The 12,171-nt window shown below is 42.2% G+C and overlaps 1 protein-coding gene across 2 annotated transcripts in view; it reads left to right on the forward strand.

Annotated features, from left to right (window-relative positions):
- LOC143768392 (natural killer cells antigen CD94-like) overlaps window positions 1-12,171 on the forward strand; it is a 90,600-nt gene that overhangs the window by 12,672 nt on the left and 65,757 nt on the right. For both annotated transcript variants that reach the window (XM_077257071.1, XM_077257072.1), the window contains 2 exons: window positions 6,709-6,819; window positions 10,085-10,213. In XM_077257071.1, coding sequence (XP_077113186.1) covers window positions 6,709-6,819; window positions 10,085-10,213 — 240 coding nt within the window. The remainder of the gene's footprint in view (window positions 1-6,708; window positions 6,820-10,084; window positions 10,214-12,171) is intronic.

Below are 12,171 nucleotides of genomic sequence, written 5' to 3' on the forward strand. Positions count from 1 at the left end.
AGGGAACCTCTCAGCATATTTTTAGATACTGAAGATTAAGTATAGTTGTGTTGGACACTTGTCCCCAATAAAAATTATACAATTTTGTTTATTAGTTCCAATGTGTTAATCATGAGAAATTTAGCTTTAAAACTAGATGCAAATCAGGCTGGAAGGGCACTGGTAGTATGTCAATGCATTTGAGAGAATCAATCCAAGTTCACTGACACACCCCTAGTCCACCTCCAAAGTGATCTGCATCTGATTTTTAGGCTAAATTTCTCATGGTTGGCATTTTGGATACGTACAAACCAGATCTCCACTTTGCATTGATGAGGGGCAGTACCCCGAAACACAGTGTCTGTAAATTGAGATTCTGGTTTGGCTTTTATCCTGTCATGTGACAAGGCTTATTAAAGGGTCAACATTGACTGTTAGGATTGCTACTTCCAATTGGTGACACTAGAGTTTTAGTCCTCTTCCTCTATGAAGAGACAATTTGCATATTTCCCAGAGGAGCATTGTGGCTTTAAGTCTCTTCACCTCGACATGCTTAACATGTCACTCTCCGCAAGGAGAAACGATACTGTCATGTCGGAAGCTGTTCAGACCAGGTCATCCGACAGACAGCGGTAGTTCTGCTTTTGACCACTATTTGCTCATTGGCGTCGGCTAGATTTTGTCTAGCTGTTCCGGGGTTAATTTACCTGATCCTCGGATTGGAGGCTGGGCCATGCCCATTGCCTTTTTATAGTTCTCCTGATCATTGGGTGTCGCCGATTATAGCTTCTGTCTTGCGCATTTGTTATCTCGGTCTGGAGTGGAGAGCTGGTCGTTGGAGTATCGTTGCTGGTGGTGTATTTTCCCTTGTCTTATTTACTCCTTCCTGTATTTGTGTTTATTTTGCCCTGCATATTTAGAGTGTATTCCTGAGTGACTGCAGCGTGATGTATATTTTCCTTTATCCTTGTCTGTGCTAACTGTGGGTACTGGTGTATTGCATTCACTGGGTGGAGGGCGGAGGTTTCCAGCTCAGGGTTGTATCAGGAGGCAGGGTGAGGTTCGAGGCCTGAACATGCACACCATCAGTGTAAACTTCAGGTAGAGGGCCAGTCAGTATTTCCCTAGTCTTAGGGAAATTGCAGGGGCCCGGGTTATAAGCTCTCGCCCACCTAGTCTCTCCGTGACATTATAATCGGCCAACATTATTTCCATGGATCCCATGATTTCCATAAACCGCCAGTTGAGGGCGCTGCTCCTACAGGTCACTGAGTTGAGGGGGGCAGTGCAGCAACAGGGAATAGCAGTATCTAATGTGCAAGCCGTTGTTACAGATAAAGTTGCTGAACCTAAGTATCAGTTGCCTGAAATATTTGCTGGGGAACGCAGTAAAATTGTTACTTTTCGTGAAGCTTGCAAACTATATTTTTGGATGCGTCCGACTTCCTCCGGTAATGAGGCTCAGCGTGTGGGCCTGGTGTTGTCATTATTAAGCGGGGATCCCCAAGCATGGGCGTTTTCTTTGCCATCTGATTCTGTTGCATTTGACTCTGTGGAGAGTTTTTTTTCTGCACTTGGAAACATCTACGACGAGCCTGACAGAATGGCTCCAGCAGAATCTAAGATACGCACTATTTGCCAGGGGGAGCGAGTAGCAGAGGATTACTGTTCTGAATTCCGCCGCTGGGCGGTCAACACTCAGTGGAATGATTCCCCGCTGCGGAGTCATTTTATTCATGGAGTTTCTGACAGGGTTAAAAAAGCCCTCCTGATGTACGAGACTCCTACTTCACTAGATTCCGCTATGAGTCTTGTTATCCGTATTGATCGCCGTTTGCGTCTGGGAGAGCATGTGACGTCATCTGTGGGAGGAGGTTTGGGTTTACGTGAGGTTGCTGCAGGTGAGCCCACGGAACCTATGCAAATCGCAGGGGTATCACATGTTAAGCATCAGGCTTCTGTACATGGGAGGCAGGGAGCCTGCTTTTTCTGCAGTAAAACTGGTCATTTTATTAATATCTGTCCTCTGAAAAATGCAACGGCGGAAAGACTTCTAAACTCAGAGGGTGTGGAGGAGTCCAATCTGAGCTTGTGTTTGTCCTCCATGATGGTATCTCAGTGCATGCTCCCTGCCAAGGTTGTTGTTCCTGGCAGAGAGCTGCCAATCACTGTTTTTGTGGATAGTGGTTCTGCCACAAATCTCATTGATGAGGAGTTTGCGTGCACTGCTGGGTTTAGGATCGAAAAACTGCCTCATCCTATCCGCGTGGTCGCTATCAATTCTGCTCCTCTCCCACAGGGGGAGATTACTGAGTTTGTGTCTGAGATTAAACTCCACATTGGGGTTCTTCATTCTGAGCAGGTTACATGTAAGGTGCTCAAGAGTCTTCCGGCACCATTGGTTCTGGGTTTTCCATGGTTGTCTACACATAACCCAGTGATAGACTGGAAAACTCAGGACATAATTCAGTGGAGTGATTTCTGCCAGGAGAATTGCTTGGCCACATGTGTTGCTGCTGTGACTTCAAGTGTCCCTGAGTCACTTCTGGATTTTGTGGATGTGTTCTCTGAGAAGGGTTGTTCAGAGTTGCCACCACATCGTCTCTATGACTGTACTATCAGGTTTAAACCAGGGGCTAAATTGCCCAAAGCAAGGATATTTAACATCTCCGGTCCGGAGAGACAAGCGCTAAAGGATTACATTGCTGAAAGTTTGAGCAAAGGGCACATCAGGCCTTCATCCTCTCCGGTGGCAGCAGGGTTCTTCTTCGTTAAGAAGAAAGATGGTGGACTACGGCCGTGTCTGGATTTCCGGGAGTTAAACCAGATTACGGTTCGTGATCCATACCCTATGCCATTGATACCGGATTTGTTCAACCAGGTGGCAGGTGCTAAGTGGTTTACCAAGCTTGACCTCAGGGGGGCGTACAACCTCATAAGAGCCAGTCAAGGTGATGAGTGGAAGACGGCTTTTAATACCCCTGAGGGTCATTTTGAAAATTTGGTGATGCCATTTGGGTTGACAAACGCACCTGCAGTGTTTCAGCATTTCATAAATGATGTGTTCTCGCATGTTTTGGGGAAATTCGTTATTGTGTACCTTGATGACATCCTCATATATTCTTGCAACCGTGATACTCATTTAGATCATGTCAGGAAGGTGTTACAGCTTCTCAGAGAGAATAAGCTGTATGCAAAACTGGAGAAATGTGTGTTTTCGGTACAGGAGTTGCCTTTCTTGGGCTATATCGTGTCTGCCTCTGGTTTTAAAATGGACGCCGCTAAGGTGCAAGCGGTGTTGCATTGGGAACAGCCGGATAACCTGAAAGCACTTCAGCGGTTACTTGGGTTTTCTAACTACTATAGGAAATTTATCAAGGATTTTTCCACCATTGCTAAACCGCTAACTGACATGACTAAAAAGGGTAACAATTTCTCCATTTGGCCTGAGGCTGCTGTGTGCGCATTAGAATCTCTTAAAAACAGGTTTGTTTCGGCCCCCATTCTGGTGCAGCCAGATGTATCGAAACCTTTTGTGGTGAAAGTCGATGCATCTGAGGTTGGTGTGGGGGCGGTGCTGTCACAAGGCTCATCCTTGAGCGGTTTGTGTCCGTGCGCCTATTTTTCCAAGAAATTGTCGCCCGCCGAACGTAACTACGATATCGGCAACAGAGAGTTGTTGGCAATCAAATTGGCCTTTGAGGAATGGCGACACTTCTTGGAGGGGTCGATTCATCAGGTCACTGTTTTTACCGAGCATAAGAATTTGCTTTATTTGGAGTTTGCCAAGCATCTGTCTCCCAGGCAGGCTCGCTGGGCATTGTTTTTCACGCGGTTCAATTTTGTTGTCACCTACAGACCGGGGTCTAAAAACACTAAGGCAGATGCTCTGTCCAGGTGTTTTCCGGGGGGAGAACCTCGGGAGGATCCAGTACCCATCCTCCAAAAGGGTGTTGTGGTTTCTGCTCTCACTACCGAGGTGGAGGCTGAGATTACCGAGGCTCAGGAGGAGGTACCATCTGACCTTCCTATCAACAAATCTTTTGTACCGCTTCATATCCGCTTAAAGGTTTCGGCGGAGCATCATGATGCTGTCCTGGCTGGCCACCCAGGGGTTAGAGGTACCTTGGAGTTGGTGTCACGTCGGTTTTGGTGGCCCAAGATCTGACAGGACGTGGTCTCATACGTGTCAGCTTGTACCACGTGCGCTAGGGCTAAGACGCCTCGCTCCCATCCTGTTGGCACACTACTTCCTCTTGAGGTACCTAGTAAGCCATGGATGGAAATCTCCATGGATTTCATCACTGATTTGCCCTCATCAGCTGGGAACACGGTCATCTTGGGGATTGTTGATCGGTTCTCAAAAATGTCGCACTTTGTGTCTTTGCCTTTGTTGCCTAACGCTAAGACTCTGGCGCAGGTATTTGTGCAGGAGGTGGTCAGACTTCATGGGGTTCCATCTGACATCGTGTCTGATAGGGGGTCTCAGTTTGTGGCAAAATTTTGGAAAGCATTTTGCTCACGGCTGGGGATCAAGTTGTCTCATTCTTCGGCGTTTCATCCTCAGTCAAATGGTCAGACTGAGCGTATGAACCAAAATTTGGAACAGTACTTACGCTGCTTTGTCTCTGATAATCAGGAGGAGTGGTCTACCTTTCTTCCTTTGGCTGAGTTTGCCATCAATAATCATCGCCAGGAGTCATCTGGGGAGTCTCCATTTTTTTGTGTTTACGGGCTACATCCTCAATTTTGTACTTTGAGTCAAAGGGGTTCTTCCGGTGTTCTGGAGGAGGACCGCTTAGGAGCACAATTGTCATCAGTCTGGAGGAGAGTTAAACAGCGCCTGTTGAGTGTGGGTGCTAGGTACAAACGTGTGGCTGACAGTAGGCGTGTGCCAGGTCCGGACCTGAGTGTGGATGACTGGGTGTGGTTATCCACAAAAAACATAAGACTCAAAATTCCATCCCTTAAATTGGGTCCACGGTTTATTGGTCTATTTAGGGTCACCGCCGTCATTAACCCAGTAGCGTACCGACTGGAGCTCCCTACGGTGTATAAGATACACAACGTGTTCCACATGTCTCTTCTGAAGAGGGTGGTAGGTTCTGTGGACGCGGCGCCTATGCCATCTCCAGTCTTGGTGGATGGTAACCTGGAATTTGAAGTCTCCAAGGTGGTTGACTCTCGTGTAGTGCGCCGCACTTTACAGTACTTGGTACACTGGCGTGGTTATGGGCCTGAGGAGATGTCCTGGGTACCAGCCTCAGACATTCATGCGGATCAGCTGATCAGGTTTTTTCATCGTCGTCATCCGGACAAGCTGGGTCCTATAAGCCGTGAGGGCCCTGGGGTCCCTCTTAGAAGGCGGGGTACTGTTCAGACCAGGTCATCCGACAGACAGCGGTAATTCCGCTTTTGACCACTATTTGCTCATTGGCTTCGGCTAGATTTTGTCTAGCTGTTCCGGGGTTAATTTACCTGATCCTCGGATTGGAGGCTGGGCCATGCCCATTGCCTTTTTATAGTTCTCCTGATCATTGGGTGTCGCCGATTATAGCTTCTGTCTTGCGCATTTGTTATCTCGGTCTGGAGTGGAGAGCTGGTCGTTGGAGTATCGTTGCTGGTGGTGTATTTTCCCTTGTCTTATTTACTCCTTCCTATATTTGTGTTTATTTTGCCCTGCACATTTAGAGTGTATTCCTGAGTGACTGCAGCGTGATGTATATTTTCCTTTATCCTTGTCTGTGCTAACTGTGGGTACTGGTGTATTGCATTCACTGGGTGGAGGGCGGAGGTTTCCAGCTCAGGGTTGTATCAGGAGGCAGGGTGAGGTTCGAGGCCTGAACATGCACACCATCAGTGTAAACTTCAGGTAGAGGGCCAGTCAATATTTCGCTAGTCTTAGGGAAATTGCAGGGGCCCGGGTTATAAGCTCTCGCCCACCTAGTCTCTCCGTGACAGCTACTTCTTGGATACTGGATACATACAAAAATTGATGCCATTTTTATTGGCGGACAAGTGCCGATACAACTTTACCACTATTTACATTTGTACACTACCTACATAAGCAATTACAGCCTTGCTTTGCGCCTCTGTCAGACCTTTGTGCCATCAAGATTTCCACAGGCTGTGGTTGGGTGCAATATTATTACGCTACCTCCCATCTACTATATGTAGGCTACAAAAAATTGGAGGTATTGAGTGAGAAGCACATGACTGCAAGTTCAGAATGCACACAATGCTTGTAGACTGTAACCATGGGAATACATAAGTGTCCTTAGGAGCTGTATACCAAAGCAATTTATATATTTTTATGAATTGGTGCAGTGTAAAATTTGTTGCAAACAGTTCCTAAAACACGACTCGGACATCGCTCGAAAAGATTTGGCAAGAGTTGTGAGTACACTGTCTTTTTATTTTATAAAGAGGACTGCTTTATTTAAAAAGGGGATGTCTAGGTAGTGATCAATATCCTTAAAAAATCAGCAACAGGCCTACAAAATAGACCATGTGCTTATACTGAGAAAGCCAATTCTGGAATGTAGTATTTTTTAATATATTTATAGAAGTTTATTTGGTGTGATGTAAAGATCATTTATTAAGGTGACCCTTGGTTGTTTACAATACAAGGTGTGGTCTTGCCTCAAGAAAAAAACTATAAAGGTATATTTTGAGTTATCTAAAAGACAAAAAAAATATTTTAATGTGTTCTCTCTTATTTTGTTACAGATCCAAGAATGCAGCACGTTGAAAAGAAACAAAGTAATGTTTGGACAGGCACAATCATAGTTTTCCTCTTAATACTGGTAATTCTTCTCAGCTGTACAGTTGGAGTACTTGGTAAGAAACACTTTAACATTAGAAGACTTATTGGCCATAATTTTTGCGTTTGGTCTAATATAAATACCTAATTAACAATGTTTTAATTGATTGAAAATATATTTTAACAAATGAAACATTTTAATTAATTTTACTTTTTAATTTAGCAATTTTTGTGCATGCATCATTTATTAAGCATTAAACACATGATTCTGTTCTGGAAGTTTACGACAGCCTTTTCCAAAGCCATTTTAGGGAAATACATTTCTGACCTCATTCTTGACGCTGGAGGATTTGATATGTAAAATTTCTCCTTATAGAAAGGGCAAAATGTAATAGAGAGGCTTATAGGCAGTGGTAGGATTCAAGGGATTCTCCCCAGTTCAATAGAACCACTTGCCTCTTCAACCATCACATTGAATGCTTCATTGGCCCTCGATGGTGCCTTTTAACCAATTATGTGCCTCTTTGGTGGCGCCACATCACACACACCTAATGCCCTTGTGGTCCTAGTGTTACCTCTCTCTAGGAGGGTTGCTACTCCTTCATTCCTTCATCTTTTTTGAGCGTTTTAAAAAGCTTTGGAAATTTCAGTGTTCCTGATGTGTCTATTAAAAAAAGCATGCTTACCTCCTAAGGCAGCACCACTGTGAGTCCTGTGTACGTCACAATAATGTAACCCCTACAACTCCTAAATGCTCAATGCCTAACTACAAAATTATGATCTTATATTTGCCACATTGATGTATTTTTCCTATCAAAAAAGTCTTCTAAGAATGAATAAAACAAAACATTCATTTTTTTGGAAACGTCTCACTATTGTAATATTGTGATGTCATGATGTCCGCCATGACACCATGGGGTACTGTAATCTCTGAGGCCTCTCCAAGCCAGAAGACCCATTCTTGAGTGAAAACATTGGAGAAAATACATGCGATTGTCGAAGGGTAAAAGATGAGACATAGGATTGGACAGAGGGCTGTAGCAATGACAGAGCAGATGAGTGATGAGGAGAGTATTTTTTTTTCAATCGTTTGCCTATAGTTCAGCAACATAAAGCTGTATCTTGCTGCCATTTTGCTGAATTGTAAAAAAATTGTAAAAAAATCTGTATAATGGAGAATACTGATCTTCTTTGCAAAATTTGAGAATTGAATTTCCACTAGAATAAATTTGCTTATCTCTATTGCTGATTATTTCTTCTGTCATCCAAAAATAGGAATAAAAAGTGATCCAAAATTATTATGTACAAACAAATGGTCCAATAAAAAATTTACATGACCCTGCAAAAAATTGGATAGGTCATCGATATGAAATTGAAATCAATGGAAGTCTGACACCCTTTACACCCAGTGATCAGTTGAAAACTGCCCCAACAGTGGCTGGAACTAAGCAGTGTAATCACGGAACACAGCAGTCCCTCTTAGTTCTGGCTACTGCCAGAGTAGTATTAAGCTGATCAGCAGGGGTGTCAAACCCCCACCAATCTCATGTTAAAATAGATTATCAATTGTTGAGTCCTGGACAACCTTTTAAATAATTTATGAATTGCGTGTCTCTGGAAGCTCCCACTGAGCACTATGTGTTAGGCACTAAAATGGCATATTTGCAATTTTCACTTCAAAATCTACTGTGCACTAATTTCACTGATGAACTCAAAAACAATCAATACATCCAAATATGAATTGTTTGAGTGTAATTTGGAAAATGGGCTAACCTTTAAGGGATTTCTGTACCGTGAGAGCTTTGCAAATGTTGCATGTAATGTATTCTACCATAATCTGCACCAAAAAGGCAAATATCATTCCTTCTCTGCTGAGCCTTGCCATGTGCCCCACATACAGTGAGTGAAATAAGTATTTGATGACTTTCTAATTTTATAAGTTTACCCACTGACAAAGACATGAACAGTCTATAGTTTTAAGGGTAGGTTAATTTTAACATTGAGAGATGGAATATCAAAAATAAATTCAGAAAATTACATTGTATAAATTATATAAATGTATTTGCATTTTGCAGTGAGAAAAAAGAATTTGATCCCTCTGGCAAACAAGACTTAATACTTGGTATCAAAACCCTTGTTGGCAAGCACAGCAGTCAGATGTTTTTTTGTAGTTGATCATGAGGTTTGCCAACATGTCAGGAGGAATTTTGGTCCACTCCTCTTTGCAGATTATCTCTAAATTATTAAGATTTTAGGCTGTTGCTTGGCAACTCAGAGCTTCAACTCCCTCCAAAAGTTTTCTATGGGATTAAGGTCTGGAGACTGGCTAGGCCACTCCATGACCTTAATGTTCTTCCTTTTTGAGCCACTCTTTTGTACAACGTGATTTTCTAGATTTAATTTTTGATATTCTAGCTCTCAGTGTTAAAATTAACCTACCCTTAAAATTATAGACTGTTCTTGTCTTTGTCAGTAGGCAAACTTACAAAATCAGCAAGGGATCAAATACTTATTTCCCTCACTGTAAGTGTATGACTAAATATATGCTTTTTCCAAACTTGGGAGAAACAACGAAATCTATTATGGGGTAGTTATTTTTTATTACACTTGGTAAAAATGAAACATACTACTGTAAAAAATGTATTTTTTTATATTTCTACACAGCCCAATGATATATAAATAAGTGAAACACCTGTGAGGTAAATCAAAAATTGCTATGAGATGTGTAGTGTCAAAAACAGGGAAATTTTGGTGATTTTTTTGCTGATTTGGCATCTTGGAGCTCTGCAAGTGATATTCACAAGTTCTTCCAGAAAAATCTGCATTCCGAAAGCCAAAAAGTGTTTATTTTTTTCTTTTTGAATCATACTATGTGTCTTAACTTTAGTTTTTCTACCGAATGCGGGGTATTGTTGTTTGGGAGAAATTGACAAATTATGGGTCCCTTTGCACCCTGAAAAAATGAATAAATTGGGACTATAGAAGCATTTTAGAGGAAAAAATCTCCTGTTTTTATTTTTTAGACAAATGTTAAAAAAGGACATTTTTTCCTCTAAAATGTTTCTAGATGGATGTATTTAGGAATAACAGCACAACAAATTTGGAGATTAATTTTCTCGTTGTACTCTTGAGAAATTGAAACATTTGTGGCTAAAGCAACATTTTTGTAAAAGGAACTTAATTTTTCATTTGTATTATCTCAAAGTTATACAATTCTAAGAAATAACTATGAGCTATTTCCAAAATTAGATCACTTTTGATGATTTGACCTGACAGGTCTTTTTTTAATCTATGTTGTTATGATTTTCCTGAAGATCTATTAATATAATGTTTTTATTTCAGCTTTTCAAATTCAATTTGGAAATGATACAAACGCACTGAATGCAGAATTTGTGAAAAATTTTTCAATTCTTTCTGTGCGAGATGAGTTGTGTATTAGAGTTCCAAATGCAACAAATGAACAGAAAAATGGTGAGTTACATAGAAAGATGACATAAGTCTGCTCTCATAAAATAACAGAGGAAGAAATGTTTTAGATTTCATGCATGAAATTAGTCAAAATAACATGCAATTGTGGTGTTTTCAGCAACCTATTAGATTCCTTCAGTTATTTCTGTAGTAAACTGGTTGTTAGTAGGGTTGAGCGAAACGGGTCGATCATTTTCAAAAGTCGCCGACTTTTGGCTAAGTCGGCGTCTCATGAAACCCGATCCGACCCCTGTGCTTGTCGGCCATGCGGTACGCGACTTTCGCGCCAAAGTCGCGTTTCAATGACGCGAAAAGCGCCATTTCTCAGCCAATGAAGGTGAACGCAGAGTGTGGGCAGCGTGATGACATAGATCCTGGTCCCCACCATCTTAGAGAAGGGCATTGCAGTGATTGGCTTGCTGTCTGCGGCGTCACAGGGGCTATAAAGGGGCGTTCCCGCCGACCGCCATCTTACTGCTGCTGATCTGAGCTTAGGGACAGGTTGCTGCCGCTTCATCAGAAGCAGGGAGAGCGTTAGGCAGGGTCCACTAACCACCAAACCGCTTGTGCTGCAGCGATTTCCACTGTCCAACACCACCTTCGGTGTGCAGGAACAGTGGAAGCTATTTTTTTTTTTTTTTCCCCTCAGCGCTGTAGCTCATTGGGCTGCCCTAGAAGGCTCCGTGATAGCTGTATTGCTGTGTGTACGCCACTGTGGAAACCAACTGCTTTTTTCAAAGCACATATCCTCTTGTTCCTTCCTTTCTGCACAGCTATCTTTTTTGTTTGTCCACACTTTTTATTTAATTTGTGCATCAGTCCACTCCTATTGCTGCCTGCCATACCTGGCTTACATTACTGCAGGGAGATAGTAATTGTAGGACAGTTTTTTTTTTTTTTTTGTTTTTTTTTTGTGGGAGATTAAGATTGGCATTTCTGCTACAGTGCCATCCCTGTGTGTGCCATCTCTCACTGAGTGGGCCATAGAAAGCCTATTTATTTTTTCCGTGATTTGTGTTCTAAAATCTACCTCAACACAGAAACACTACATCAATCAGTGGGAGAAAAATATTGGCCTCAGTCAGGGCTTGTGTGCCACTGCTGTGTGTGCGCTATCTCTCATTCAGTGGGCTATAGCAAGCCTATATTTTTTTTTTTTTTTTTTTTTTAATATTATTTGGTTTCAAAAGTCTCCCTGAAAAAAAAAAAAAACCTAAAAAAACAGTGGGAGAGTAATATTGCCCTTTCAGCTTGTGTGCCAGTCTTGACTCCTGGGTGTGCCACCTCTCTCCCTCTCATTCAGTGGGCCATAGAAAGCCTATTTATTTTTTTTTTTAAATATTATTGGGTTTCTAAAGTCTCCCTGAAAAAAACAAAAAATACATAAAAAAACAGTGGGAGAGTAATATTGCCCTTTCAGCTTGTGTGCCAGTCTTGACTCCTGGGTGTGCCACCTCTCTCCCTCTCATTCAGTGGGCCATAGAAAGCCTTTTTTTTTTTTTTTTTTAATATTATTTGGTTTCTAAAGTCTCCCTGAGAAAAAAAAAAAATAAATTAGGTGGGAGATTAATATTGACATTAGTGCTTGAGTGACAGTCCTGCGTGTGTGTCATCTCTGTGATTTTGTGCCACAGAAAACAGAGTGTGTAACATTGTGCCTGATTTTCCTTGTGGTCTCACCAACCTGTTAAGGGATATTGAAATCATACTGAAGTTATAGCTCACCGTGTAAGTTGTTTGATAGCAACAAATAAAGTTACTTTGGTTAAGATTTTAAAACAATGAGGAAGTCTGGTGCAAGAGGTCGTCGTGGGCGTTCATTGTCAGCTGGTAATGATGGTAGTGGTAGTGGAGCATCAGGTGGTCGTGGGGATAAAAATATTCCACCTAAGTCTGGAGCTGTGGAGCCAGTTTCGTCGTCAGGCTACACAAGGCCTCGAACGCTCTCTTTTCTGGGAGTA

This window comes from Ranitomeya variabilis, chromosome 4, assembly GCF_051348905.1.
Source record: "Ranitomeya variabilis isolate aRanVar5 chromosome 4, aRanVar5.hap1, whole genome shotgun sequence".
Lineage (NCBI taxonomy): Eukaryota > Metazoa > Chordata > Amphibia > Anura > Dendrobatidae > Ranitomeya > Ranitomeya variabilis.